Raw genomic sequence first — 27,668 nt, 5'->3', positions numbered from 1 at the left:
GTATAAACCAGAGAGGTCACACAAACGCTAACAATTCAGACACCATCACTGCTGTGTGGTCTACACCGGCGCACAGCATAAGCCTGCAGCTGTTGTATTCTCCAACAGGCCCTCCAGCTGAAGCATCTATACCCGTCCTTTGTGCTATAGAAATGCTCAACTTCCCATTATATTAACCCTAACCCAATATCTTTGGAAAGGGGTTACATGAGAGCAGGGAGCGTTGATGTCTTCATATGGAAACATATACACGTGCTGTATTTCAGGTGACATTTTATAACCCTGTGATTGAAAGGTTCTCCAAACTACGTCGACAGAAGAAGATTTTCTCCAAAGAACAAGGTCTTAGTAAATGTAGTCTCTGTCTCAAATACTAAGTACTTTCACCTTCTACAACTTTTACAATTTACATCTTCGTTCTCCCTTAAAGGGAATCTGCCACCAAGTTTTTTCTACCCCATCTGAGAACAGCATGATGTAGGGTCAGAGAACCCGATTTCAGCGATGTATCACTTACTGGGCTGCTTGCTGTCATTTTGATAATATCACAGTTTTCTCTGCTGCAGAGCTAGCAGTCCTCTGAATGCTGAGCTCTGTATAACCCCGCCCACACCACTGATTTACAGTTGGACGTGTACACTGTGCATAGGCATAAATATGCCAATTCGTAGTAAGGGAAGGGTTATATGGAGCTCATGGGTATGGAGGACTACAAGGCAACAGGTTTACTAGTCTTCTAGTGATAATCTCCTTCTGATAAAACTGGTTTCATCAAAACTACAGCAAGCAGCCCAGTAAGTGATACATATCTGGAGTCCGGGTATCTGCCTCTACATTATGTTGCTCTCAGATTAGGTGGCAAAAACCTGGTGAGAGATTCCCTTTACGTAGACTCCGTGGTCCTGTGGTCTCCTCTCATAATCTCAGATCTACAGCTATAGGACTTCTCCTGTGCTGCCTCTACAGTCTGGATTTCTCTTCCTTTATCTTTACTCTCCCTTACTGCCCTTCTACATGGAAAATAGATCTAATTATTAAAATCCATCCTATATTGTTTGAATGGTCGTACACAGGAAAGGCCTTTCTTCGTGCTAGACAGATGAACATCGATCCTTCCACCTGGCTCCGTCTCCTACGAAGGGCGATCCCTGCCAGTACTGGTGGGTACAGTCCGGCCGAGCATGGAGAGTGAGTCGTTTTATTTCTCAATCATTTTGTCACTTTTTCTGCAGCTGCCCATGACCATTGTTCTCATTTATCTGCAGGTCCCAGTTTGATACGAATCCCTTTCTTTTTTTACATGTACATTACTCTTGTTATTGTGACTTTTTATTAATAGAGAGCTGAATCTGGATTCCCTAACACTGAGAGCAGGGAAGGAAACAAAGGATGAGGTGAGAATTTTCTAATTTTATGGTTCTTAGATTAAATAGCAATATAGCCAGTGACCACCAGGCGGCGCCGTGGTGACTGTAGCTTTATGTCATGATTTTCTGTATCCATCTTTTATCCATTCATGATTATTATTAGTATTAGGCTACTTTCACACTAGCGTCGAAATCTCCCTGTCGCAATGCGTCGGGGAGAGATTCCGACGCTAGCGTTTAACGCATTGCACAATGGAGGCAGCGGATGCATTTCTCCGGCGCATCCGCTGCCCCATTGTAAGGTGCGAGGAGGTGGGGGCGGAGTTCCGGCCGCGCATGCGCGGTCGGAAAAAGCGGTCCGTCAGGAGCAAAAAACGTTACATGTAGCGTTTTTTGCTCCCGACGGTCCGCAAAAGCACGACGCATCCGTCGAGCGACGGATGCGACGTGTGGCAATCCGTCGCAAATGCGTCGTCAATACAAGTCTATGGGGAAAAAACGCATCCTGCAAGCACTTTTGCAGGATGCGTTTTTTCTGCAAAACGACGCATTGTGACGGATTGCAGAAAACGCTAGTGTGAAAGTAGCCTTAGATGTCAGGTTTTGGCTCCTGGTGACTACAGAAATATTGTTTCCCTGAAATTTGCTGCTTTTTTTTTCTTCTTTTGTATGAAAGTCTTCAGGTATATTCACATTTGGTAAATTTCTGAGATTAAACAAAGGGTAACGTTTCTCCATACGGAGAGTGACATGTCAACCCTGACGTGCCAAGGTGAGGAGGCTTTTAAGCCTTGCAATGCTCCTTTATTGGAGGATAAAACATAAATTTAAACACTAATAAAAGAAAATTGATGCAATTTCTTGTTTTTGGTTCTCTTCTTCCTCTTTTAGGGTTGAACTAAAGAAACAGTTTCTACCTTCTGGAGGAGAGCTAATTTGCATAACCTTTTGTAAATTACCCCATGTGAGCTGGCATATATTTATGGTGTTTTCTTCACAGGTGGATGTCCCAGTTGTACTAAAGAGCCCAGCGATAAGGCGGGAGAGCCAGAGACGGTCAGTACACACAGTCATCATCTATGCACAAAGAATTTTTTATTGCTAACTTGCATCCTGAGCAAAGTTGAGGAATTTTCTAAATAGTCTTCATTAAAACATTTACTACTGTTTGCTACAAAAAGAAGATACAAATCTGTCAGAACTTCTGCCCCTGCTCCTCTCTCCTTTCTCTCGGTGTTAGAGATAGCAGCATGGAAAGAGTTGTATGCAGATCTCCATGTCACAGAGAGAGGGTAGAAAGCATACATGGTCTCAGGGAGGGCAGAGAAACTGGCTGTAGATAAAGAGGAAATAAGTGCAGGATAGAAGCTGTGCTGAGATATGAGCAGTGAAAGCAGTAGCACTTTAAATATACACACACCTCAGGTCCAGCCTATATTACTGAAAGAGACACTCTCACAAAAGAAAAATCTGAAACTTGGATCAGTCTGCAAACTGCGTATCGGGGGGCGTCTGAAAATAAATGAAGGATTAAACTTAATGCAATTTTATTAACTAGAGATAAGATATAAGCATATGTAAAAATATTTTTTTGCCATGTCAGTGGTATCCATAGATGCGCTTGGACAGAGTGATTGAAAGTGTAAAGTTGACAGTTCCCAGAACACAATCTGACCAAGCTCTGTACAGACACCGAACAGGCAATTAATAGCATACCAATGTATGGAATTTCCTTAGTGGAAGGAAGAATAGAAAGGAGCGCTATCTGAGGTTAAATATATAGAGAGCCAGTTGTAAAAAATGTTCTCACCTGGCAAAGTTATTTGCACTATAAGGGTATGTTTCCACCGTCCGTAATGACGGTGCTTTGGACGGAGCGGAAAACTCGCTCCGCCCCAAAGCTCCGCCCCCTTCTGTATGCGTGGTGATTCCAGAAGTGTTCATTGCACACATCCGGAATCTCCGCACCCCATTCATAGGGTCCTGTGATTTACCTTGCGGCGACGGAGCATCGCCGTAAGGTAAACAGACATGCTGCGTTCTAAAAAGACGCACCGAATGTCCGTAAACGCAGGGCCGCCGGGTGCGTGTTCGCACGCATAGTGGAGACGGGATTTCATAAAATCCCCTCCACTATGCTGTAACATCTGGACGCTGCGTATTTGACGCTGCGGCTCTATGCAGCGTCAAACACGCAGTGTTTCCTGAACGTGGACACATACCCTAAAATACATCATGTACTATAATTATAAAATTTGATTAATCACCGTGGACCCCCAGCCGCCCCTGCCGCTGCCTCAATAGCACATGCGCAGAGGTATGTATCATAAAGATAATGAGATCTATCACTTCATCTCTGAAACATCCAATCAGATTCTTGGAGTCACATAACTTATCGCTGACTGTCTTTCCTAATTAATAACATCTAATTCCCGGCCATTCCAGTAAGAACACTGCCTGACAGTCTGCTAGAGAAGACGTCCCCGGGGGGATGATATTTCCACTTGTGGAAACCTGATACTTGGCCTCTTCACAATTTCATCTTGTATGGAGATAAAAGCCAAAGAGCCAACAATGCTCGCCGATAATCCGTCACCGCCCCGTCATTGTCTGTCGTGAGACGTGAAGTCACGAGACCCCAATACCGTGATATCTATACTGTATGCCATCAAGTTGTCGTTCCTTACCTGATTTATTCATCAGATGACATTATCCTCCACCATTGTAGATCTCGCCTTTGCAGACATAGTGGGAAATCTGTTTGTCTATTAAAAAGTATTGGCACCCTCCTATACTTTTTCATATCACACATTTTTTTAAAAGTTAAAGGGAACCTATCACCAGGAAAAAAAAAACGCTATTAACCTGTAGCTATGGGGTTAATCTGCAGGTTAATAGCGTTATTAACCTGCAGGGCATCAGCACACTGCAGGGAGAAAATTTATTTCATTTTCCCCCGGCAGCGTGCTAGTTTCTGTCACTGGGGCGGCGCTGCAGGTTAACAGTGTTTTTTCTGGTGACAGGTTCCCTTTAAGAGGGGGGGGCTTCTTTTTTTTAGATGCTACAGTATGTCTTCCTTTTACAGAACGCAGAGCGTGTCACATCTGGGTTTAGAGGACTTCAGACTATTGGCCGTCCTGGGTAGGGGGCACTTTGGAAAGGTGAGTGGCATATATTAGTTTAGGATTTAAAGGGAATCTGTCAGCAGGTTGTTATGTTATATAAGGACAGTGTGATGTAGGGGCTGACACCCTGATTCCAGCGATGTGTCACTTGCTGCTCTGCTTGCTGTCATTTTAATACAATCACAGTTTTCCCTGCTGCAGATCTAGCAGAGCTCAGAACATTGAGCTGTGTCAGCATTGTGAGCTCTGCTAGATCTACAGCGGAGAAAACAGTGATTGTGTGGAAATGACAGCAAGCAGAGCAGCAAGTGACATTTCTGGAATCAGGGTCTCAGCACCTACATCATGCTGCTCTCAGGTTACATAGGAAAAACCTGGTGATAGATTCACTTTAAAGGGGTTGTCCAGGAATCAATGTGACTGCAGACTTGTGAATCCTCAAAGCGCGAACAGTGTGTGCTCTCCAATGCCAGCGCTGGGAGCATACAGTTGTGTTCAAAGGTTTACATACCCTAGTAAAATTTTTGCTTTCTTGTCCTTTTTTTCAGAGAATATGAATGATAACAAAAAAAAATTTTCTCCACTCATGGTTAGTGGTTGGGTGAAGCCATTTATTGTCATACTACTGTGTTTTCTCTTTTTAAATCATAATGACAACCCAAAACATCCAAATGACCCTCATGAAAAGTTCACATACCCCATTTCTTAATACCGTGTATTGCCCCCTATCATCAATGACAGCTTGAAGTCTTTTGTGCTAGTTGTGGATGAGGGTCTTTATTTTCTCAGATGGTAAAGCAGCCCACTCTTCTTGGCAAAAGGCCTCCAGTTCCTGTAAATTTCTGGGCTGTCTAGCATGAACTGCGAGCTTGAGATCTCCCCAGAGTGGCTCAATGATATTGAGGTCAGGAGACTGAGATGGCCATTCCAGAATCTTCACTTTTTTCTGCTGTAGGATAGACAGGTCGACTTGGCCTTGTGTTTTGGATCGTTGTCATGTTGAAACGTCCAAGTACGTCCCACGTGCAGCTTCCGGGCTGATAATTGCAAATTTTCCTCCAGTATTTGCTGATAACATGCTGGATTCATCTTTCCTTCAACTTTGACCAAGTTTCCTGTGCCTTTGTAGCTCACACATCCCCAAAACATCAGCGATCCACCTCTGTGCTTTACAGTAGGAATGGTGTTCCTTTCGTCATAGGCCTTGTTGACCTCTCTCCAAATATAACATTTATGGTTGTGGCCAAAAAGTTCAATTTTAGTCTCATCGCTCCAAATTACCTTGTTCCAGAGTTTTGAGGCTTGTCTCTGTGCTGTTTTGCATATTGTAGGCGAGATACTTTGTGGCATTTGCGCAGTAATGGCTTTCTTCTGATGACTCAACCATGCAGCCCATTTTTCTTCAACTGCCTCCTTATTGTGCATCTTGAAACAGCCAGACCGCTAGTTTTCAGAGAGTCCTATATTTCAGCTGATGTTATTTGTGGGGTTTTTTTGCATCTCAAACAATTTTCCTGGCAGTTGTGGAGGACATTTTTGCTGGTCTACCTGACCGTGGTTTTGTTTTTACAGAGCCCCTGATTTTCCATTTGTTAATCACAGTTTGAATGCTGCTATCTGGCATTATCATTTCCTTGGATATCTTTTTGCATCCCTTTCCTGTTTTATACAGTTCAACTACCTTTTCCCGTATATCCGTTGACAATTCTTTTGCTTTCCCCATGACTCACAATCCAGAAACATCAGTGGCTGGATGAAAGATGCAAGAGTCTGTCTGGATCCCAAAAACTCACTCATCTTTTATGCACACAAACTGATTACAAGTAAACAGGTCACAGGTGGGCATGTTAGCTTTAGTAGTCACTCAAACCCATTTGTGTCAACTTCTGTGCATGTTATCAGGCTAAAATCACCAGGGTATGTGAACTTTTGATCAGGGTCATTTGGATGTTTTGGGTTGTCATTATGATTTAAAAAGAGAGAACACAGTAGTGACAATAAATGGCTTCACCCAACCACTAACCATGAGTGGAGAAAAAGTTTTGGTGTTATCATTCATATTCTCTGAAGAAAGGCCGAGAAAGCAAAAATTGTAAACTTTTGAGCACAACTGTACTTCCGGCCACATTCTGACTAGACCTGTCCAGCCCCGCTCAGTTCACTTGTATTGAGCAAGGCTGTGCTAGTCGGCATGTGACCGCATGCATGCAAATCACATACTTGTGGTAACGCTCCTGCCCTCTCCCAGAGCCGGGACTGGAGAATCCTGAAAGCGTGCATGGTGCACACTGTGAGGATTCACAGTCACACTGATCCCAAAGCTTGGAAACCCCTTTAGGCTGTGCTGAATCTTAAGACTTGAATGTCCACATCTTTGTTGCCTTTTTTTTGGACATATAAATCCCTTTGGTTTTTTTATTAAATGTCTTCTATTCAGGTTCTGTTGTCTGAGTACAAGGAAACTGGAGAATTATATGGAATCAAAGCTCTAAAAAAAGGAGATATCATTGCCAGGGACGAGGTTGAGAGGTTTGTATGCACATGACAGCTACGTTATAGATTACTTAAAGGGGTCACTTATTTTTTCTAACTTCCTGAGATTTCACCTTTCCCTATTTTCTCCAGCCTCATGTGTGAAAAGCGGGTCTTTGTAGCCGTGAGTGGAGCCTCACACCCGTTCCTGCTTAGTCTTCTGGGATGTTTCCAGACCCCGCAGCACGTCTGCTTTGTCATGGACTTCATGGCTGGAGGAGACCTGATGACTCACATACACACGGAGGTGTTCAGCCAGCAGCGAGCAATGTGAGTATATGTGTGACCGATGGGTGCGCTCATCAAAAAATTCTGGCGTCACCCATCCAGAGCAGATATCTCATGTCTATATCAGGATAGGAAATGAAGGTGAACAAAAACAGAAATAAAAAAAATATTCTACATGATTTCTTCACATCTAAAGAACTGGTATATAGCACTGAGTATAAATGTATATTAAAGGGAATTTGTCAGCAGATTTTTGCTACGTAATCTGAAAGCAGTATGATATAGGGGCTGAGACCCTGATTCCAGCAATAGGTTGTGTGCTGCTGTTTCAATAAAATCAGTGTTTTATCAGCAGGAGATTATCGCCACAGGACTAGGTGTCTCGTGGCTCCTGGTCCAATCACACCCCCACCGCTGATTGCACACCGTAAGCTGCCAATCAGTGGTGTGGGCGGGGTTATACAGGGCCCAACATTCCGAGCTCTGCTAGATCTGCAGCAGAGAAAGCTATTATTTTATCACTGCTGCTGAACCCAGTAAACTGGAATCAGGGTCTCTGTCCCTACATAGTAAAAACTTGTTGACAGATCCCCTTTATAGGGCTCATCCCATCTAGGACATAATGTCTGATAGATTTGAATCCCTTCTCTTGAACCCATGCATGATTTTTTCCCCATTAATTTATAAAGGGGAGCACTGGAAATTTCTGAGCGCACCCTGGGGCCCTGTTCTCAGTGGGATCCGTATCTAACACCCCTTTCAGAAGATCCCTTTTACCTATTAACCCATGCACTATTTTCCATCTCAGGTTTTATGCAGCGTGTGTACTTCTCGGGCTCCAATTTCTGCACAGTAAGAACATCGTTTATAGGTGAGGAGACATTATTAATTATTATATACAAAGGAAGAGTAGTGGGTGGGGTAAGGAATGTGTATTTGGTGCTGGCATTGTGTACATTGTGGGGGAATGGATGGGGCATGGCATACAAGGACGAATAAAGCAGATAGATGTGCCAGTAGAGTATACAAAGGCCAATATGTCAGAGAATGTGTCATAAGCGGTGCCGCTCATTGGTAAAAAAAAAAAAAGTACAGATCTGCTCACTCAGCTGTACACGGAGATAGACATGGGAACACTGTCTCTTTAAGTCCGTCACTGGTTTATTATGTACATGCGGCATAAACCATAAAGATAAACACGGCCCTTTGGGCAAAGCATAAAAACAAAACAAATTGGTATATCACAGTCCATACGTCTGCGGGGATCCGCCTGCTCAGGGTTAGCAAGCACACATGGTTCAGTTTAGCACCAACACGAGCACCTCAATGGAGTAAACCTCTCCAGACACACTGAACACCGAATGCCTCAGAAGGCCAACTATATGAATCCCATATGACACCCTGGGGTGGAGATATGGAGAACAACCTCCCACCGGCTCTATGGTTGTTCTCAAAACTGAGCCCTTTTAAAATGGCTGCTTAACCCCTCTCAACACTTAGTGTGCTGGACCAAAACTTCTGGGTTTCACATCACTGAAGCTAATAGCCCATGGGAAGCATATCTCCCCTCCAGTACATTTTAAAAATGGAAGGTCCACAATTACTCTATATGTCAGCAGATTGCAGAATCGTGACGGTGTGAAATGTGCGTACTGTCATGATTCTCCTGTTTTCGCTGCCCAAATTTGTGATTTCATGTGATCATGTGTAAAGAATAAGAGTAACAATGTGTCAATGATTAATTAGAGGTTGCCTGATTACTCATCTATCAATCTTTGATCCTTTTGCAGAGATTTAAAACTGGATAATCTACTTCTGGACTCAGAAGGATACGTGAAGTTGGCGGATTATGGCCTCTGCAAAGAAGGTTAGTACGTGGTCTATGTGCGAGATACATATATATATTTAGAGATTTTTTTTTTCCGACTCATTTACGAAAGTTTTGGCACTTTTGAAATTGTTTCAGAAAATGAAGTATTCCTCCCAGAAAATTATTGCAATTACACATGTTTTGTTATACACACGTTTATTTTCTTTGTGTGCATTGAAACAACGCAAAAAAAAAGAAAAAAAGGCAAAATGGACATAATTTCACAAAAAAATTTCTAAAAAATGGGTCAAACAAAATTGTTGGCATCTTTCCAAAAGTGTGGGTAAACAACTTTGTTTCAAACATGTGATGCTCGTTCAAACTCAACTGTGGCAAGTAACAGGTGTGGACAATATGAAAATCACACCTGAAGCCAGATAAAAAAGGAAGAAGCTGATTCAATCTGTGCATTGTGTGACTGTGTCTGCCACCAAGCATGGAGAACAGAAAGAGGAGATGAGAACTGTCTGAGGACAACAATCTCAAGGTTACAAGTCCATCTCCAGAGATCTTGATGTTCCTTTGTCCACGGTGCACAATAAAGGCGTTTACAACCCATGGCACTGAAGCTAATCTCGCTGGACGTGGACGGCAGAGAAAAACTGATGAAAGGAGGTTACAACGCAGGATAGCCCAGATGGTGGATAAGCATTCCCAATCAAGTTCCAAAGAAATTCGAGCTGTTCTGCAGGCTCCGGGTGCAACTTAAAACCTGGATGAAGGAGGGTGCAAGGAGAACAAAGTATGAAGACCGTTTCGTGCCCACTGGCGCGTCAACGAATCCAAGCACAGTCCAAGACCCTCGGAACATCCGTCGTCCTTTGTTCAGCCTGCACCCCCCTGCATCCATGTTAAAAGATGTTTAGCTAATAGGAGTTTTCTGGGACTGAGAGCGCCAACTTTCATCCTTCTGCAACTTCATGGAAGCTCTACACGCGGTTAAGCACCCAGAGTTCCCCAGAGTCGCAAGTGTGTGTGGACGATCCTTCATGTGAGGAGCATTACGGATTGCGGATAGTGCCGGCTTTTGCTTTTGTTTTGCATACCAATAACAAACATAACCTAGAATATAAAGAAAATGAGCAAATATCCTATGGGAAGTAAAAAAGTAAATAGTAATAGTATGTATTAATAATATAGCAGGGTTGTCAAACTGCATTCTTCGAGGGCTGCAAACAGGTCATGTTTTCAGGATTTCCTTGTACTGCACAGGTGATAATTTAATCACGAACTCATTATTTGTGTAGGTGATTAAATTATCACCTGTGCAGCAGAAGGAAATCCTGAAAACATGACCTGTTTGCAGCCCTCGAGGAATGCAGTTTGACACCCCTGGTATATACTGTATATTTGTACTTGTTTACCATATATATTGAGAATAATTGTGCTCCCCGACCCTTGGTCCAGTCTATACTAAGAAGCTGTACTTTCCATAGTTGCCTGTAATTCACGTTCATTTCTGTCTGGATCATCTGAATTTCCTACTTAACAATTTGCAGAATTGAGCGCAACAAAGCAAATCAATGACGGAAACATAAAATCCTAGACAATGATAAATCACCTCCTTAATGGACTTCAATTTTTGGTTTGTTTCCAAAAATACTACTTGTCATCAATGGCTTTAATAAGTTATGAGCCACAAAGCTTTTACACCACGTCTTCATGTATCCAGACCCTCATGTTAGGGTACAATAGCGAATATTGGGCCGGTCTGAGTAAAATGAGACCATCATGTACTAATAAGAAGACTCTTAGGCTCAAAGGATCATCATGAGCTGTGCTGGAAATACTGGTTGATGGCGATGAGAAATAACAATATCACAATCCTATCATTCCACCATATGGGAGCCCTTCTCCCCTGCTGACGCGACCACACAATACCCACCATGGGGTTAGAATATACAACAGCTACGGCAACTCTGCTTTATTTGTAGTTTGGCAAATCTAAGAAAGAGAAGAGAGAGACAAGACAAGTGGCTCCTGCCGAGAGATGCCAAGGGCATACATAACATAGAGGGGCCATCATTATACTGCTATGGGACCCTTGCTCTACATTGCGCACCTCTGAAGCAATAAATGTGCCATCAATTAGGTATATTTATTACTATATTAGTTTTTTTTTAAATCTGATATATTATCTTTTACAATAATGGTATCATGGTTGAGTTTAGAACATGCTTGTACAAGCTTTTGGTGTCTCTGGGCGACATTGGAAGAAATATAGTTGCCTTGGGCCGCAGATTAAAAACATGAACACTAATGAAGGCCGACAAGCAAAAAAAGGTCTGTGCATAATTTACTTGATATCCTCCACCACAGATTAGTAAAAGAGAATCCTAATTATGCAGCCATCTGTTCAGAGAGTCTTTTAAAATTATCAAACAGGTCCCAAGTTTGTAACCACTAATATAGAAAATGTTAAATAAAATGCTACACTGAGGCTGCTATGCACATCACATAGAATACACTGAGACTGCTGTGTATAGATCGCATAGGATGCACTGAGACTGCTGTATACATCACATAGAATACACTGAGACTGCTGTATATACATCACATAGAATACACTGAGACTGCTATATATACATCACACAGGAGACATTGATACTGCTGTATATACAGTGGGGGAAAAAAAGTATTTGGTCAGCCACCAATTGTGCAAATTCTCCCACTTAAAAAGATAAGAGAGGCGTGTAATTGACATCATAGGTAGACCACAACTATGAGAGTCAAAATTGAGAAAACAAATCCAGAAAATCACCTTGTCTGATTTCGCAAGATTTACTTTTCAAATCATGGTGTAAAATAAGCATTTGTGTAATGTGCTGCTGCAGTGCAGTATAGAGCAACCTCCACCAGGGGGTGCTGGTTAAGGAAAGGAGGTTGCACACACAGCGCAGCAACACTGAACAACAACACAGGTGTCACAGGTAATGAAAGGGACATGAAACAAGCCAAGGTCATACACGGAGATAGCAACGCGGTACAGAAGGGGCGAGCAGAGAATAGTCGGGAACAAGCAAGACGTCAGAACCTACCGGGAACGTGGTAACCAAAACGTGAGACATAAGACGGAGTCGGGGTACAGGCCAAAGGTCAGAACAAGTCATATACGGGTGCAGACAGTCAGAGGCAAAGAGGAACACTAGTACAGGGATCCAGGTCAGGAGCTCAAACAGTGCAGGATGAACTATAGCTGACACTGGCCCACAGGCTGCAGAGGACTTAAATAGCTCAGCCAGCTTCAGAGTGAGGCAGAGAGGATTAACTCCCACATGACCAGTCCAGAGACAAGAGAGCTGAACATAATCTCAGAACTGGATCATGACAATTTGGTCACCTAAAAACATGCAAGATTTCTGGTTCTCACAGACCTGTAACTTCTTCTTTAAGAGGCTCCTCTGTCCACCACTCATTACCTGTAGTAATGGCACCTGTTTGAACTTGTCATCAGTATAAAAGATACCTGTCCACAACCTCAAACAGTCACACTCCAAACTCCACTATGGTGAAGACCAAAGAGCTGTCGAAGGACACCAGAAACAAAATTGTGGCCCTGCACCAGGCTGGGAAGACTGAATCTGCAATAGGTAAGCAGCTTGGTGTGATCAAATCAACTGTGGGAGCAATAATAAGAAAATGGATGACATACAAGACAACTGATAATCTCCTTTGAGCTGGGGCTCCACACAAGATCTCACCCTGTGGAGTCAAAATGATCACAAGAACGGTGAGCAAAAATCCCAGAACCACAAAAGGGGACCTAGTAAATATGTCTGGGACAACTGTAACAAAGGCTACCATCAGTAACATACTACGCCACCATGGACTGAGATCCTGCAGTGCCAGACTTGTCCCCCTGCTCAAGCCAGTACATGTCTGGGCCCATCTGAAGTTTGAGAGCATTTGGATTATCCAGAAGAGTATTGGGAGAATGTCATATGGTCTAATGAACCAAAGTAGAACTGTTTGGTAGAAACAAAACTTGTCGTGTTTGGAGGAGAAAGAATGTTGAGTTGCGTCCAAAGTACACCATACCTACTGTGAAGCATGGGAGTGGCAACATCATGCTCTTGGCTGTTTCTTTGTAAAGGGACCAGGATGACTGATCCATGTACATGAAAGAATGAATGGGGCCATGTATTGTGAGATTTTGAGTGCAAACTTCCTTCCATCAGCAAGGGCATTCAAGATGAAATGTGGATGGGTCTTTCAGCATGATAATGATCCTAAGCAAACCTCAGGGCAACGAAGGAGTGGCTTCGTAAGGAGCATATAAAGGTCCTGGAGTGGCCTAGCCAGTCTCCAGATCTCAACCCCATAGAAAACCTTTGGAGGGATTTGAAAGTCCGTGTTGCCCAGCGACAGGCCCAAAACATCACTGCTCTAGAGGACATCTGCATGGAGGAATGGGCTAACATACCACCAACAGTGTGTGCCAACCTTGTGAAGACTTACAGAAAACATTTAACCTCTGTCATTGCAAACAAGAGATATATAACAAAATATTGAGATGAACTGTTGTTAATCACCAAATACTTATTTTCCACCATAATTTGAAAAATAAATCTTGCCAAATCAGACAAGGTGATTTTCTGGATTTTTTTTCTTAATTTTGACTCTCATAGTTGTGGTCTACCTATGATGTCAATTACAGGCCTCTCTCATCTTTTTAAGTGGGAGAACTTGCACAATTGGTGGCTGACTAAATACTTTTTTCCCCAATGTACATCACATAGCATACACTGAGACTACTATATACATCACACAGGAGATACCCAGACTGCTGTATACATCAAAGAGCATACAGTGAGGCAGATGTACACATCACACAGAATACTCTAAGACTGCTTTACACATTACATAGAATACACTGATACTCCAATATACATCACAGAAGATACACTGAGACTGCTGCTAATCCTGAGACTTCTTAGGGACTTTAGTTGACATTACAGTCATGTGACCATAATGTCATCACAGGTCTTAAACTCTGCGGGACTACAGGACCTCCAGTGTCATCTTTATGATGTAACTGGTCATGTGACCATGATGTCACCACAGGATGTGTACTATGCGGAAGCTTAGAAGAACTGACGAAGAGGGAACTGCTAAGTATTCTACTGTGTGTGTGTGTATATACACTGCTCAAAAAAATAAAGGGAATGAACGAAATATTCTCAATGAATATTTTGTTCTGTACAAAGTTGAATCTGCTGACAACAAAATAACACAAAAATCATCAATGGAAATCAAATTTATTAACCAATGGAGGCCTGGATTTGGAGTCACATACAAAATTAAAGTGGAATGTAATGTCCTTAAAACAAGTCAAAATGATGCTCAGTATTGTGTGTGGCCTCCACGTGCCTGTATGCCTCCCTACAATTCCTGGGCATGCTGCTGAAGAGGCGGCGGATGGTTTCCTAAGGGATCTCCTCCAAGACCTGGACTAAAGAATCCGCCAACTCCTGGACAGTCTGTGGTGCAACATGACGTTGGTGGATGGTGCGAGACATGATGTCCCTGATGTGTTCAATCGGATTCAGGTCTGGGGAATGGGCGGGCCAGTCCAGAGCATCAATGCCTTCATCTTGCACAATCCAGCCACATGAGGTCTGGCATTGACCTGCATTAGGGGGAACCCAGGGCCAACCTGACCAGCATATGGTCTAAAAAGGGGTATGAGGATCTCATCTCGGTACCTAATGGCAGTCAGGCTACCTCTGGCGAGTGCATGGCGGGCTGTGCGGCCCTCCGAAGAAACGCCACCCCACACCATTACTGACCCACTGCCAAACCGGTCATGCTGAAGGATGTTGCAGGCAGCAGATCGCTCTCCACGGCATCTCCAGACTCTGTCACGTCTGTCACATGTGCTCAGTGTGAACCTGCTTTCATCTGTGAAGAGCACAGGGCGCCAGCGACAAGTTTGCCAATCCTGGTGTTCTGTGGCAAATGCCAAGCATCCTGCACGGTGTTGGGTTGTGAGCACAACCCCCACCTGTGGACGTCGGGCCCTCAGACCATCCTGATGGAGTCGATTTCTAATCATTTGTGCAGACACGTGGACATTTGTGGCTTGCTGGAGGTCATTTTTCAGGGCTCTGGCAGTGCTCCTCCTGTTCCTCCTTGCACAAAGGTGGAGGTAGCGGTCCTGCTGCTGGGTTGTTGTCCTCCTATGGCCCCCCATGTCTCCTGGTGTACTAGCCTGTCTCCTGGTAGCGCCTCTGAACACTACGCTGACAGACACAGCAAACCTTCTTGCCACAGCTCGCATTGATGTGCCATCCTGGATGAGCTGCACTACCTGAGCCACTTGTGTGGGTTGTAGAGTCCGTCTCATGCTACCATGAGTGTGAAAGCACAACCAACATTCAAAAGTGACCAAAACATCAGCCAGAAAGCATTGGTGCTGAGATGTGGTCTGTGGTCCCCACCTGCAGAACCACTCCTTTATTGAGGGGTCTTGATAATTGCCAATAATTTCCATCTGTTGTCTATTCCATTTGCACAACATCATATGAAATTGATTGTCAATCAGTGTTGTTTCCTAAGTGGACAGTTTCATTTCACAGAGGTTTGATTTACTTGGAGTTATATTCAGTTGATTAAGTGTTCACTTTATTTTTTTTGAGCAGTGTATATATATATATACATACCTGTGCATGCAAGTGTCTATATGTATACAGTATATGTGAATGCATGTCTCTGTATGTATGTGCATGCGTGTATGCATCTGTATGTATGTATGTGCATGCATGTTTCTGTATGTAATGTAAGAATGCGATCTGGGGTATTATAGGAACCAATTCTTTTTAAAGTCGGGCTGGTTCATTGCAGTCCTCAGAAATCACATCACAGCAAACTCAAATACAGCCCTTGTCTGGCTCAAAGTGCAACATAAAGCATAAAGTCCATACATTAGTGCTGGTTAGCCCGTCTGGCTTAGAGTCCAGCTTCTTAGTCCTTTAGCAAAGGTATTTAATTCAAGAGATCTGCACACCTCCATACACACTGGTATGTGTGAGATAAACAGCTGAAAATATGGTGAGCAGCAGTCTTTCCCAAGTCATCAGCTGCTTCACAATCAAACTGTCCTGACCGAATAATCCCTTTTAGTCAAATATGTACTAAAACATTGCTTCAAGTTTATCTCCCAAACACTAGGTGTCAACAGCCACCTTACAGTATATATGTGCATGCATGTCTCTGTATGTATGTGCATGCATGTATCTGTATGTATATACCTGTATATATGTGAATGCATGTCTCTGAATGTATATGCAAGCATATCTCTGTATGTATGGGCCTACATGTGTCTGTCTGTATGTATGTATATACGTACATACGTGCATGCTTGTCTCTGTATGTATGTGCATGCATGTGTCTGTATGTATGTGGTTGTATATACCAGTATGTAGATGGCTGTATCTGTACATATGTGCGTGCATGCATGTGTCTGTATTTATGTGCATGAATGTCTTTGCATGTATGTGCCTTTGCATGCATGTCTATGCATGCGTCTGTATGTATCTTCTCCATGCATGCCTGTATCTGTATGTTCTCCATTTATGCATAAATCCGTATGTATGTGCTCCATGCATGCATATATCTGCTCTTTATATACATCTGTGTGCGTATATGTTTGGTGCTTACATGTGTATGTGCGCTATATGTATACACATACAGTATGTACATATGCGTGCTGTAATATACAATGTGTCACAGAACATGCAGTAATCCTCTATACAAATACAATCCCCTTCATAAGAAATAGCATATAAAACCTATAGAGTCCAAATAAGAGGTATGGGATCCAAAATTTCAAAAACAGTCTCAAAACAAAACAATAAAAAACTATATAACTGTATACCCACACTACTACCAAAAAGACGCGGCTACGCCAGGACCTCCTGACGAAGTGGCGTCTTTTTGGCTGTGAAACGTGCATTGAGGCTGCTCAGTACCCCTTTCTGTCCTCACTGTGCACCATGTCTATAGGTAACAAATAGCTTTATCAATTGTTATAGCATATTGGCACGTTGTACAGTATATATACACTGTATATGTATTCATGGTTGCATGGTGAGTGTGCATAGTTTATAGGTAGAGATGGGTGACCGCAGCAGCAGTAAAGTTCATCTTCTGTACTGAACACCTACTGTTCGGGCATGGACAGCGAACACGGACTTCACCAGGAAGTCCGTATTACTGTTCGAGTTTGGCACCCCGAACACGGGTGTTTGTCAAGCTGTCATGTGAAATCCTTTAATTGAAAGAATGATACAGACTCCTTTAATGAATCTACATTAAACCATACTCACATCATCGCCCATTCCATTGAAGCCATCATTTCCTGTAATAAAACAAAAATAAAAAAAAAACATATCCCTCATCTGTCCGTCGTTCTGTCCCATGCCACAATCCATGTCTGGAGATAAACAGTTTTTAACCTGGATGGTGCCAAGATGTGACCGTCCAGGCTGAGAACCACCGATAAATGAGTTGCTGCGAACGCGGCATCAGTGACTAACAGTGACGTCATTGAGGTTACCTCCGGTCACTGAGGCTGCGTTCCCAGCCAGGCCTGAACTGCTGTGACCTCGGTGAGATCCCTGTTAGCACAGTGAGAAAAAGGCTCACGGTGTAGCATTAAGTTCACCGCAGTTCACGGGGAGAAATCTCTCAGAGTGAACTATGGTGAACTCTTTGAACTCAGCGCTGCACCGTAAGACTTTCTCACTGTGCTAGCGGGGATTTCATCCGGCGGGGAAGTCCAAGGTCAAATGCTAGGAGAGTATATCATAAACAAAGGGGAAAAGACAAATATATAGTCAAAAGCAAAGCCCAGGTTAGGAAACCAAAGTCAGAGTGCATCAAAGCAAAAAGGGGTAATACAAATGGGTAGTCAAAAAGGCAAATCCAAGGTCTGACAACAAAGATCTGAATATCAAAATACAGAGCAAACACACCACTGAGCTTAAAGCAACAACTGGCAAGGTCTGATAATAGCCAACCAGCTAAATAGACAGGTAATCACCCAGAACGGGTAACACCTGGAGAACCTTGCAGGCCCTGCCAGATTGGGCAGCTGGGCTGTCAATCACAATACTGACAGTTCAGCACACTCCTGATCCTATAGGGCGGCTGAGCTGTCACTCACAGCGTCTGTAATCATGACACTTGTGCTGGATCCTCCACAGTGAAAGACACTTTTTGTACTTTTTGACCCTAAGAGGATCACAATGTATTATTCAGGAAAATAAGTTAAAAAGTATGCAAGCTTTCTAGATCTTGATACAGTGCTACATTGAAGAATGGCCATAAAGCACAATAATTAACTGCTCCAAAATTTGTCTTCTCCTAACAAACCTCTACTACTCCTTCATTGCAGTTGTAAAAATGACAACATTTATTTGCTGTTTCCAAGTTCTGTTTGCTGTTGGGAATTGCCACAACTCATGTCCTCCATATATTGGATTTAGTAAGATCGCAGTTGCTCGCCTGTAATTATTTCATGTATACAAATAATTGGTCAAATGCGGTCCTTCTTATTTAATGCAATACATTTGTTGAATTTACATATGATTGAACACATTGGGTGAAAATGTTTGGAAGGCTTGGGATGAGGGTAATGATGGCAAAAATGGCTGATGGCAAAAATGTTTGGAAGGCTTGGGATGAGGGTAATGATGGCAAAAATGGCTGATGGCAAAAATGTTTGGAAGGCTTGGGATGAGGGTAATGATGGCAAAAATGGCTGATGGCAAAAATGTTTGGAAGGCTTGGGATAAGGGTAATGATGGCAAAAATGGCTGATGACTTACAACAGGTAGATCCTCTTAAACATTTTCCATAAGCATGGCCTACAAAATAAAATAAAAAACAGATTTATGTGCAACATCTAATCTCTGTTTATATATATATGTGTATATATTAGGAATGGGTCCCTCAGATCGCACCTCCACCTTCTGTGGAACACCTGAGTTTTTGGCCCCTGAAGTCCTAACAGATGCCTCCTACACTCGAGCAGTGGACTGGTGGGGCTTTGGAGTTCTTATATACGAGATGATGGTCGGAGAGGTAAGACTGACTACTGTCATCCATGTAACGATGAAGAATTGGTTAACAATTGTGGTCTATGAGGTCATGGGTGGATAGGTAGGACATTTTTGTAAATATTGACTTAGGTATGGGTTCTTTAGACATCCACAGCATTTAAAAATAATTAAATGATTTAACAATATATGAGATGGAAACTGTAAACTTTAATTAATCGAGGTAATACATAGATGTTGTCTATGATTTGGATATGCTGGATATATAGAAATGGCCAAGGATTATTTTTATTTTTATGGAGAATGTTGTGTTGGGTTGTCTTATGGATGTTGGCCAGAAATTGAATAAGGATTTTGTTAGTATTAGATATTTCTCACACTTTTACAATGTATTTATACAGCCATGTTTTGAACCCATAATAGATTCACACATTTTTTGCCTAAAACATGAGTGGATCCCATATAATTTTTAGAAAAAAATACTTAGATCCAACAAAGACCATGGATATGGCTCTTGTAAGAGCGTTAGATGAAGAAATGACGATGCAGCGTTCTCATATTCATTGATGTGAAGCATTATACTTACCGTATATCTGTAGACCGTTGGTCTAGAAGTTAATTAATAAAATAGAGGCCATCAGTGTAGGATAACCAGGATGACGAATAGCCTTTAAGAATTTTCACTAACGGCTCATACAGACCTTATAGCAATACAATGTAGTGAAGCAAAATGCCAAAGAGACATTTCATGAAGATAATGTTAGAAAAAATTTTAATAAAGGAATTAACCTCAAGACTCATGGGGAAAGTAATAGTAATATGTAAAATGAGAATCCATCAGATTTGTATTTCCTTTTTTTTTTAAAAAAAGCATGAGAAAAAACATAGAGAACATAGTAAAAACATAGCACATAGAGGAAAAAAATTGAAAATGAAAAAAAAACATAAAAAAGCAGAAAAGTGTAGACAAGATAAAAAATAAGCAACAAAAATTGAAAAAAAGGTAAAGAACTTTGAAAAAAACAGGAAAACAGATTAAAAAGAACACAGGGAAAAAACAAACATAGATAGTAAAAATACTTGGAACATAGAAAAAAACATAAAGGAACAGAAAAAGACTTACTAAAACATGAAATATCGCACAAAAAATAGAACATAGAAAAAACATACAGAACATAGTAAAACATAGAACTCAGAAGAAAAAATAGAAAATAGAAAAAATCATACAAAAACATACAAGAGTATAGAAAGGACAGAAACAAAAGATAAAAAAAGACAAAAAAGGTTAAAAAAAAAACAGAAAGAAAACAGAAGAGCATAGAGTAGATAAAACAGAACATTGAAAAAAACTAAACAGAAAACATAAACATACATAGAACATAGAAAAAAATACCAAAAAGAAACAAAACAGAAAAAAAATGAAAGATGAGATGAGCATAGAAAAGAAATATAGAGAACATGAAAAAAAAAATAGAACATGGAAAAAAATTCAGAGAACATAGTAAAAACAGACTAAAGAAGAAAATATAGATAAATGTAGACAAAATGAAAAGGAAAAAACATGGAACAGAACATAAAGAGAGTAGAAGTACCAACATGAGGACTGTGTTGCTATCACTGAGTGGCGCTGTAGATTGGACAGAAACACTGGTACGAGTATATATTGTATTTAGGTTTTGTGTTTGTTGTTCTCCCCTCAAACTATTGTAAAAAAAAAGTCCCCCTCAAACTATTGTAAAAAAAAGTCAGGACAATACAAAAAGAGTATAATTTCTGGACAATTTTTCAGACAATAGGTTTAGAGGAGAAAAATGAGTAAGCTGTGTAACCTTGCCTATCTCCTCTGTTTATAACTCTGTTGATCATTTTGGGAATAAATTAATCTGAAATAGGTGACTAGAAAGATTTCAAGTCCATAAGACCTGCAGTGAGAGAGGTCCTCCACATCATGCATTTCCTTTACATTTTTTTGCAAAACAAAAAAAAAACTACAGTAAATGTGGAGACAAGAGAAAGAGCATAGTCACTCTCACTCCAAGATGGTGTCACCATTGTTGCACCTCACAACTTGTGAGAGATCATGTTCCAAACACCAAGGACCTAACCCATTATTTCATCTGCGCTTTTTTTGTCTAGTTTTTGATGTTTTTCATTTCTTATTTTAATATGTGTCTTTATTAAAGTCTATTTTATATTGTGTCGACCTGTTGTTGCTTTCTCATATATATATATACAGCTCTGGCAAAAATTAAGAGACCACCACATCAAATCCCTGTCATGGGCAGCCCAATCTCCAGACCTGAACCCCATTGAAAACCTCTGGAATGTGATCAAGAGGATGATGGATAGTAATGGAAAAGTAGTGGAAAGCATGCCAAGACGCATGAAAGCTGTGATTAAAAATCATGGTTATTCCACAAAATATTGATTTCTGAACTATTCCTGAGTTAAAATATTAGTATTGTTGTTTCTAAATGATTATGAACTTGTTTTCTTTGCATTACTTGAGGTCTGAAAGCACTGGGGTTTTTATTTTAATTTTGACCATTTCTCCTTTTCGTAAAAAAAACACATTTGTTGCTCGGAACTTCAGAGACATGTTGTCAGAAGTTTATAGAATAAATGAACAATTTACATTTTACTCAAAAATATACCTATAATGAGAAAAATCAGACAAACTGAACATTTTGCAGTGGTCTCTTAATTTTTGCCAGAGCTGTATATTTGCCATTCTAGGCAGGCAATGGGGTTTCCAGATGTTTTTGGATAATATACCAACTTTTAAAAATTCACAAATTTTTTGCACAAATCTTTCCCAGTTCAGGCCCTTTCCAAATTTTTTTTGTGTGGTTCTGTTATTTTTTTGACGCATTTTGCAATATTTTGGCAGAACATGAGATTTGTTTTGCTCTGTGATGGCACACAAAAAAATTAGGACCACTTTTTTAAATTTGCGCAAAACAAAAGTTTCAAAGTGAATAAAAACACAAATGAAAGATCAAACCCTCAGGCTACGTCCCCACAGTCAGTAATCGGCAGCGCTTTGGGCGCAGCACATGTCCGCTGCGTCCAAAGCACTGTCGGGCTTTTGAACGCAGGTGATTCCGCATGTGATCATTGAACCGTGTGGAATCACCGCGCCCTATACATTGTACGGGTGATATTTATCTTGTGGAGACAGAGCGTCTCTGCAAGATAAATTGACATGCTGCGGTCTGGAAAGACGCGCCGCATGTTCGTCTCCGCGGGTGATCCGTAGGCGTCAGTGCACGCATAGTGGGTGGAGATGGGATTTCTTGAAATCCTATCCGCTAGGCTGTAACACCTTGACACTGCGGTTTGGACGCTGTGGATGTACACAGGGTCCGACCCACAGCGTTTACTGACCGTGGGAACAAACCCTCATAGTTAGAAGTACGTTTTTACTTTTATGTTTGATGCATTAAGATAAAACTGCATAGAGTCTTTCCGCAGTGTCGGTGTGTGCAGTATATCATCACTATTAACCTGCGTCTTCTCTGTCTCAGTCTCCGTTCCCAGGAGATGAGGAGGAGGAGGTATTTGACAGTATTGTTAATGATGAAGTCCGGTATCCTCGATTCCTCTCAGCTGAAGCCATCGCAATCATGAGGAGGGTAAGAGCAATGTCGGAACAATCACCAGATGCAGGAGTAGCCGTCTTCTTTCCATATCAGGTCGTCATATTGTGCGAAATTAGGGTTGTGTTTGGCCAGAATGAGCAGATGTGAAAACCTCCTATAGCTAAGGCTGTGAGTAGCTGCTAACCTTCTGATTCTTCCCTTTTTTCATGTGTCTGTGAACAGCTGCTGCGCAGAAACCCAGAGAGGCGCCTGGGCTCGGGAGATCGCGATGCAGAAGATGTGAAAAAACAGCCATTCTTTAAAGTAAGTAGTATATACACCATCATAATTCTCTAACAAAACTGTCTTTTCAGGTAACTGTTCAGATTATGTTTTATGTGTTTGTATACATAAAGAATAACACTGCTTCTGGTCATTATATTACTTGTTTTGCATCCCGAATTTTCCACCAGTTTTCCCCTTTGCTTGCTTTTTCACTCATTTTCAGTTGTCTCTGTGCTAGAGGGTGGAGATTAGCTGCTATGATGTGTCCCATACACAACACACACAAACATGAAAGGTTCCTACTCTCCTGATTCTGTGTAAAACATATTCAAAAGAGGCAGCATGGAGGACCTTACACAGAAGTACTGAGCAGTGTAGCTGTGATTTAAGCCCCAGGGTGTAATAGTTTAATAGAAAGCAGCAACACCATCTGTGTGTGTCGGTGCCTCTCTGTTTCACTCTGTGCTCTTTATTGCGCCTCTTCTCCTCTGTAAAGACTTCAATAGGCAGATGTAATCTGACCAAGCAGTTTGTTTTGACCAACATGACTTTTTCGCAGTTTTTCAAAGTGATTGTTGAGTTTAGAAGGCAGATGGGAGCAAAAAAAAGTGGCTCATAAGTGGATAAAGAAGCATATTTCTCTGATAAGATACCTTGTATATGCTAGGACTATTACAGGGGTTGTCCAATATTTATTTCATATTAAAAGTGGGTCATTTGGGGGGTATTAGAACAAAGAAGAACAGATACTTATGTATTGGATCCCTGCCTTTCGCTGCCTGAAAAACAATTTTCTTGGGTGGAAATGTGAAGGCTGTAGCCGATCAATGAGCACTGATTGGCTGCAGCAGTCAAGTGACGTCTTGTGGCAGAATAGGAAAGGAGGTAGGGGAAACATACAGCAGTGCAGTGGATTGGGGGGGGTCCAGTAGGTGAGTTTCCATTCTTTATTGTTTTAATTTCCCCATGGGCCAATTTTTAACAAAAAAATTGTACTGGACAACCCCTTTGGATCGTGTAGGGTTTGTTGAAATGGTGACAACTTAAATGAAACATTTCCATTTCCTCTTATCCACACCAAATCTAAGTTAAAATTTAATTTTCACGCAATTTGAGACAGAAAAACCACCCCCAATATAGCTATAGTATATTGCATGGTCTATTTGCTGTTAAACTTGGCACGTTAGTGTCCATGGTTCACATAACGGGTATGTAATTTTACTAAGGCCCTCAAGGTAAATCACTTGTAGACCAGATATGACTTCTTGAATAATGTTTAGACATCAATCCAATAGAAGTTTTATTTTCTATCCCAGGAGTTGGATTTTGAGGCTCTCCTCGCTCGCCGGCTGCCCCCTCCATTCACCCCATCTTTGAAAGGACCGCATGACATCAGCAACTTCGACCCGGAATTCACATGTGAAGGACCAGAGCTGACTCCCCCAAGGGAACCCCGAATATTGAATCCCCAAGAACAGAGCCTGTTTCAGGGCTTTGACTATGTGAGGGACGGTGCCTGAGAGGGGAACATCTGGAAACATTCTCAATTTCTTTTATCCTCACAGTATTGTTTTGGTTTTCAGTTCTTAAAAATACATTTCTGCCCACCATATGTCCATTGCCTTTTCCTCCCGATCTCAGGCTGTTCTGTAAATAAAGATCTTTATTAACTATGCAATGTTCACTAGTCTACTGAGATGTTTGTGGTGATGGACACTATGAAAAAAATCTGGTGCATAGAGTGGAACCTCCCCACAAAGACCTGGAATTTCCAGGTATTCTGTATGCTGGCCTTGTCCTTAAGAGAACTATCCCTCTGGAAGAGTCAAATGGTAGCTCAACTGTATAAAGTTGCATTACAGAGACCCAGCACACAATACCATAAAAACATGCATTGTTCCTTAAAGCCCTCATATTCGATAGACAGCCGTTTGCTGAATGATCTCGGTCGACTCCTCCATACACAAGAACAGCCTGTTAGAGAGCTGCTGCCAAAAATGACAAAAGTATTGGCTTTTTTAAATGCCATGTGCCAGATCCTTCTCTCTCCCAACCTCATTTGTCAAAGGGGAGTTGGGAGATCTTCATACATATCAGACTGTTGGCTGAAATCGATGGTTTTGACCAACGTTTGTCTAATGTTTATGAGGGAGCTTAAGGAATTAATTTCTGTAGGTTTTTGCACAGTTTTTGGCATAAAAAAATTTCAAGTAGTAGCGTTCTCCTTTTTTCCTCTGAGCAATCATTCCTCCTAATGTCCATAACAGTCTGAATGGGGATTCATCAGCGAAAATAACATTGCAGAAAGTACAGGGATTGGACTGCAGAGGACGGGGTAAATTTTCCCTGATGAAGCCTTCCCCTTAAGGATAAGTCCCGTCTCCCCTTGAGGGTAAGTCCCGTTTCCTCTTGAGAGCAAGTCGCGTCTTCCCTAGAGAGTAAGTTGCGTCTTCCCTTGAGAGTAAGTCGCATCTTCCCTTGAGGATAAGTCCCGTCTCCCCTTGAGTATAAGTCCCGTCTTCCCTAGTGGGTAAGTAGCGTCTCCCCTTGAGGATAAGTCCCATCTCCTCGTGAGTAACATTGTAAGATAGTAACATAGTTATTAAGGTTGAAGGAAGACTTTAAGTCCATCTAGTTCAACCCATAGCCTAACCTAACATGCCCTAACATGTCGTGAGGATAAGTCTTGTCTCCCCTTGAGGATAAGTCCCATCTCCCCTTGAGGATAAGTCCCGTCTACCCTTGAGGATAAGTCCCGTCTTCCCTTGAGGGTTAGTCCTGTCTTCCATTGTGGGTAAGTCCCGTCTCCCCTTGTGGGCAAGTCTCGTCTCCCCTTATGGGCAAGTCCTGTCTCCCCTTGAGGATAAGTCACGTCTGCCACTATACAATCAGCGCTGATCATGTCAGTCTGCAGGGATAAACCCTATCAACAAGAGTAATAGTAACATCTAGTTGGAAATTAAGACATACATTTCAAGAAGGAAAAATAAAGGTACAATGTAGAGACAATGGTGGAGGTACCTGTCGAACTACATCACAAACTAGCCAAAAAAAGGAAACTGAACCTCTATTTTTTTATTGGTACTAGAAAAGAAGAAGGTAAGATTGAACAGTCCACGTGATTTCTCTTTGTGAGTTACCAATAGCTGAGACTCAATCTGTATGAGGGAATCGTGCAGAGCTGATACCTGCCAGCATCTGTGTGTACGGGAGTGTAGTTACTACAGTGGTCTTCACAATATTACCCAAGGTCCGCCAGAAGTAATAAGACTATCGTATTTTGTGCGTGAGTTTTCGGTCATTTTCTATACATGTATGTACAAGACATCTGGATTCATCTGTGAATACAAGGCTCGGTCACTTATGCAGAGAGGTCCCTGAATTATCTCTGTACACTATGTTCATGCATAGAACCTATAAGTGGCTGATTTCACTGTGGCCCGAGCTCTGAAAGTCCCTCGGATCCCAACGAATTGGTTTCCCACCGCGAACACGTGAGACTCTCACAAAGATGCTGCAGAGGCGACGCAGGACAGAACGTCTGAGGAGGATGTAAACCCAAGGGTCCAAGATCTGGTTACATGAAGCCAAGCGTACCGTGAACAGCAGCCAATCTGGGCGAGGCAGGGGTATGCCGGTCTGTAGCATCACCACCGAGACCTGAGGAGAAGAGGAAGGGGAAAGAGTTTAGAATTGTGTCCTCTTGACATCGGTATTAGTAAGGCTACGTTCACATTTGCGTTGTGCGATGTTGCGTCGGCGACGCAACGCACAACACAAACTAAAACGCACAAAAATGCACGCTAAAACGCATAGTTTTGCGACGCATGCGTCCTTTTTTGCCAAATTTTGGACGCAAAAAAAATGCATCTTGCTGCGTCCTCTGCGCCCTAACACTTGCGGCAAAAAAAACGCATGCATCGCAAAGCGCATGCAAACGCATGTCCATGCGCCCCCATGTTAAGTATAGGGGCGCATGGCGCATGCGTCGCCGCGGCTGCGCCTGACGCAGCCCGGCAGAACGCAAAAGTGAACGTAGCCTAAATGCTTACCTTACTCCAAAAATCACATCTTTTTGTAGAAATTGGCTTTTTATCATTAATTTGTTATTCTTCCTGGAAATGTACAGGGTGGGCCATTTATATGGATACATCTAAATAAAATGGGAATGGTTGGTGATATCAACTTCCTGTTTGTGGCACATTAGTATATGGGAGGGAGAAAACTTTTTAAGATGGGTGGTGACCATGGTGGTCATTTTGAAGTCAGACATTTTGGATCCAACTTTATTTTTTCCAATGGGAATAGGGTCATGTGACACAAACTTATTGAGAATTTCACAAGAAAAACAATGGTGTGCTTGCTTTTAACTTAACTTTATTCTTTCATGAGTTATTTCCAAGTTTATGACCACTTATAAAATGTGTTCAAAGTGCTGCCCATTGTGTTGGATTGTCAATGCAACCCTCTCCTCCCACTCTTGACACACTGATAGCAACACCGCAGAAAAAAATGCTAGCACAGGTTTCCAGTATCTGTTGTTTCAGATGCTGCACTTCTCGTATCTTCACAGCATAGACAATTGCCTACAGATGACCCCAGAGATAAAAGTCTAAGGG

General features: G+C 41.9%; 1 protein-coding gene and 1 pseudogene across 1 annotated transcript in view; one reads left to right on the top strand and one right to left on the bottom strand.

Moving 5' to 3' along the window:
• Positions 1-24,727, top strand: part of LOC138677007 (serine/threonine-protein kinase N1-like) — a 108,101-nt pseudogene extending 83,374 nt beyond the window's left edge.
• A 1,381-nt stretch (positions 24,728-26,108) lies between these two features.
• Positions 26,109-27,668, bottom strand: part of PTGER1 (prostaglandin E receptor 1) — a 41,453-nt gene continuing 39,893 nt past the window's right edge. The window contains exon 3 of the mRNA XM_069766782.1: positions 26,109-26,709. Coding sequence (XP_069622883.1) covers positions 26,464-26,709 — 246 coding nt within the window. The 3' untranslated portion in view covers positions 26,109-26,463. The remainder of the gene's footprint in view (positions 26,710-27,668) is intronic.

Source organism: Ranitomeya imitator, chromosome 4, assembly GCF_032444005.1.
Source record: "Ranitomeya imitator isolate aRanImi1 chromosome 4, aRanImi1.pri, whole genome shotgun sequence".
Taxonomy (NCBI): Eukaryota; Metazoa; Chordata; class Amphibia; order Anura; family Dendrobatidae; genus Ranitomeya; species Ranitomeya imitator.
This window is presented reverse-complemented; position numbering and strand designations above follow the sequence as displayed.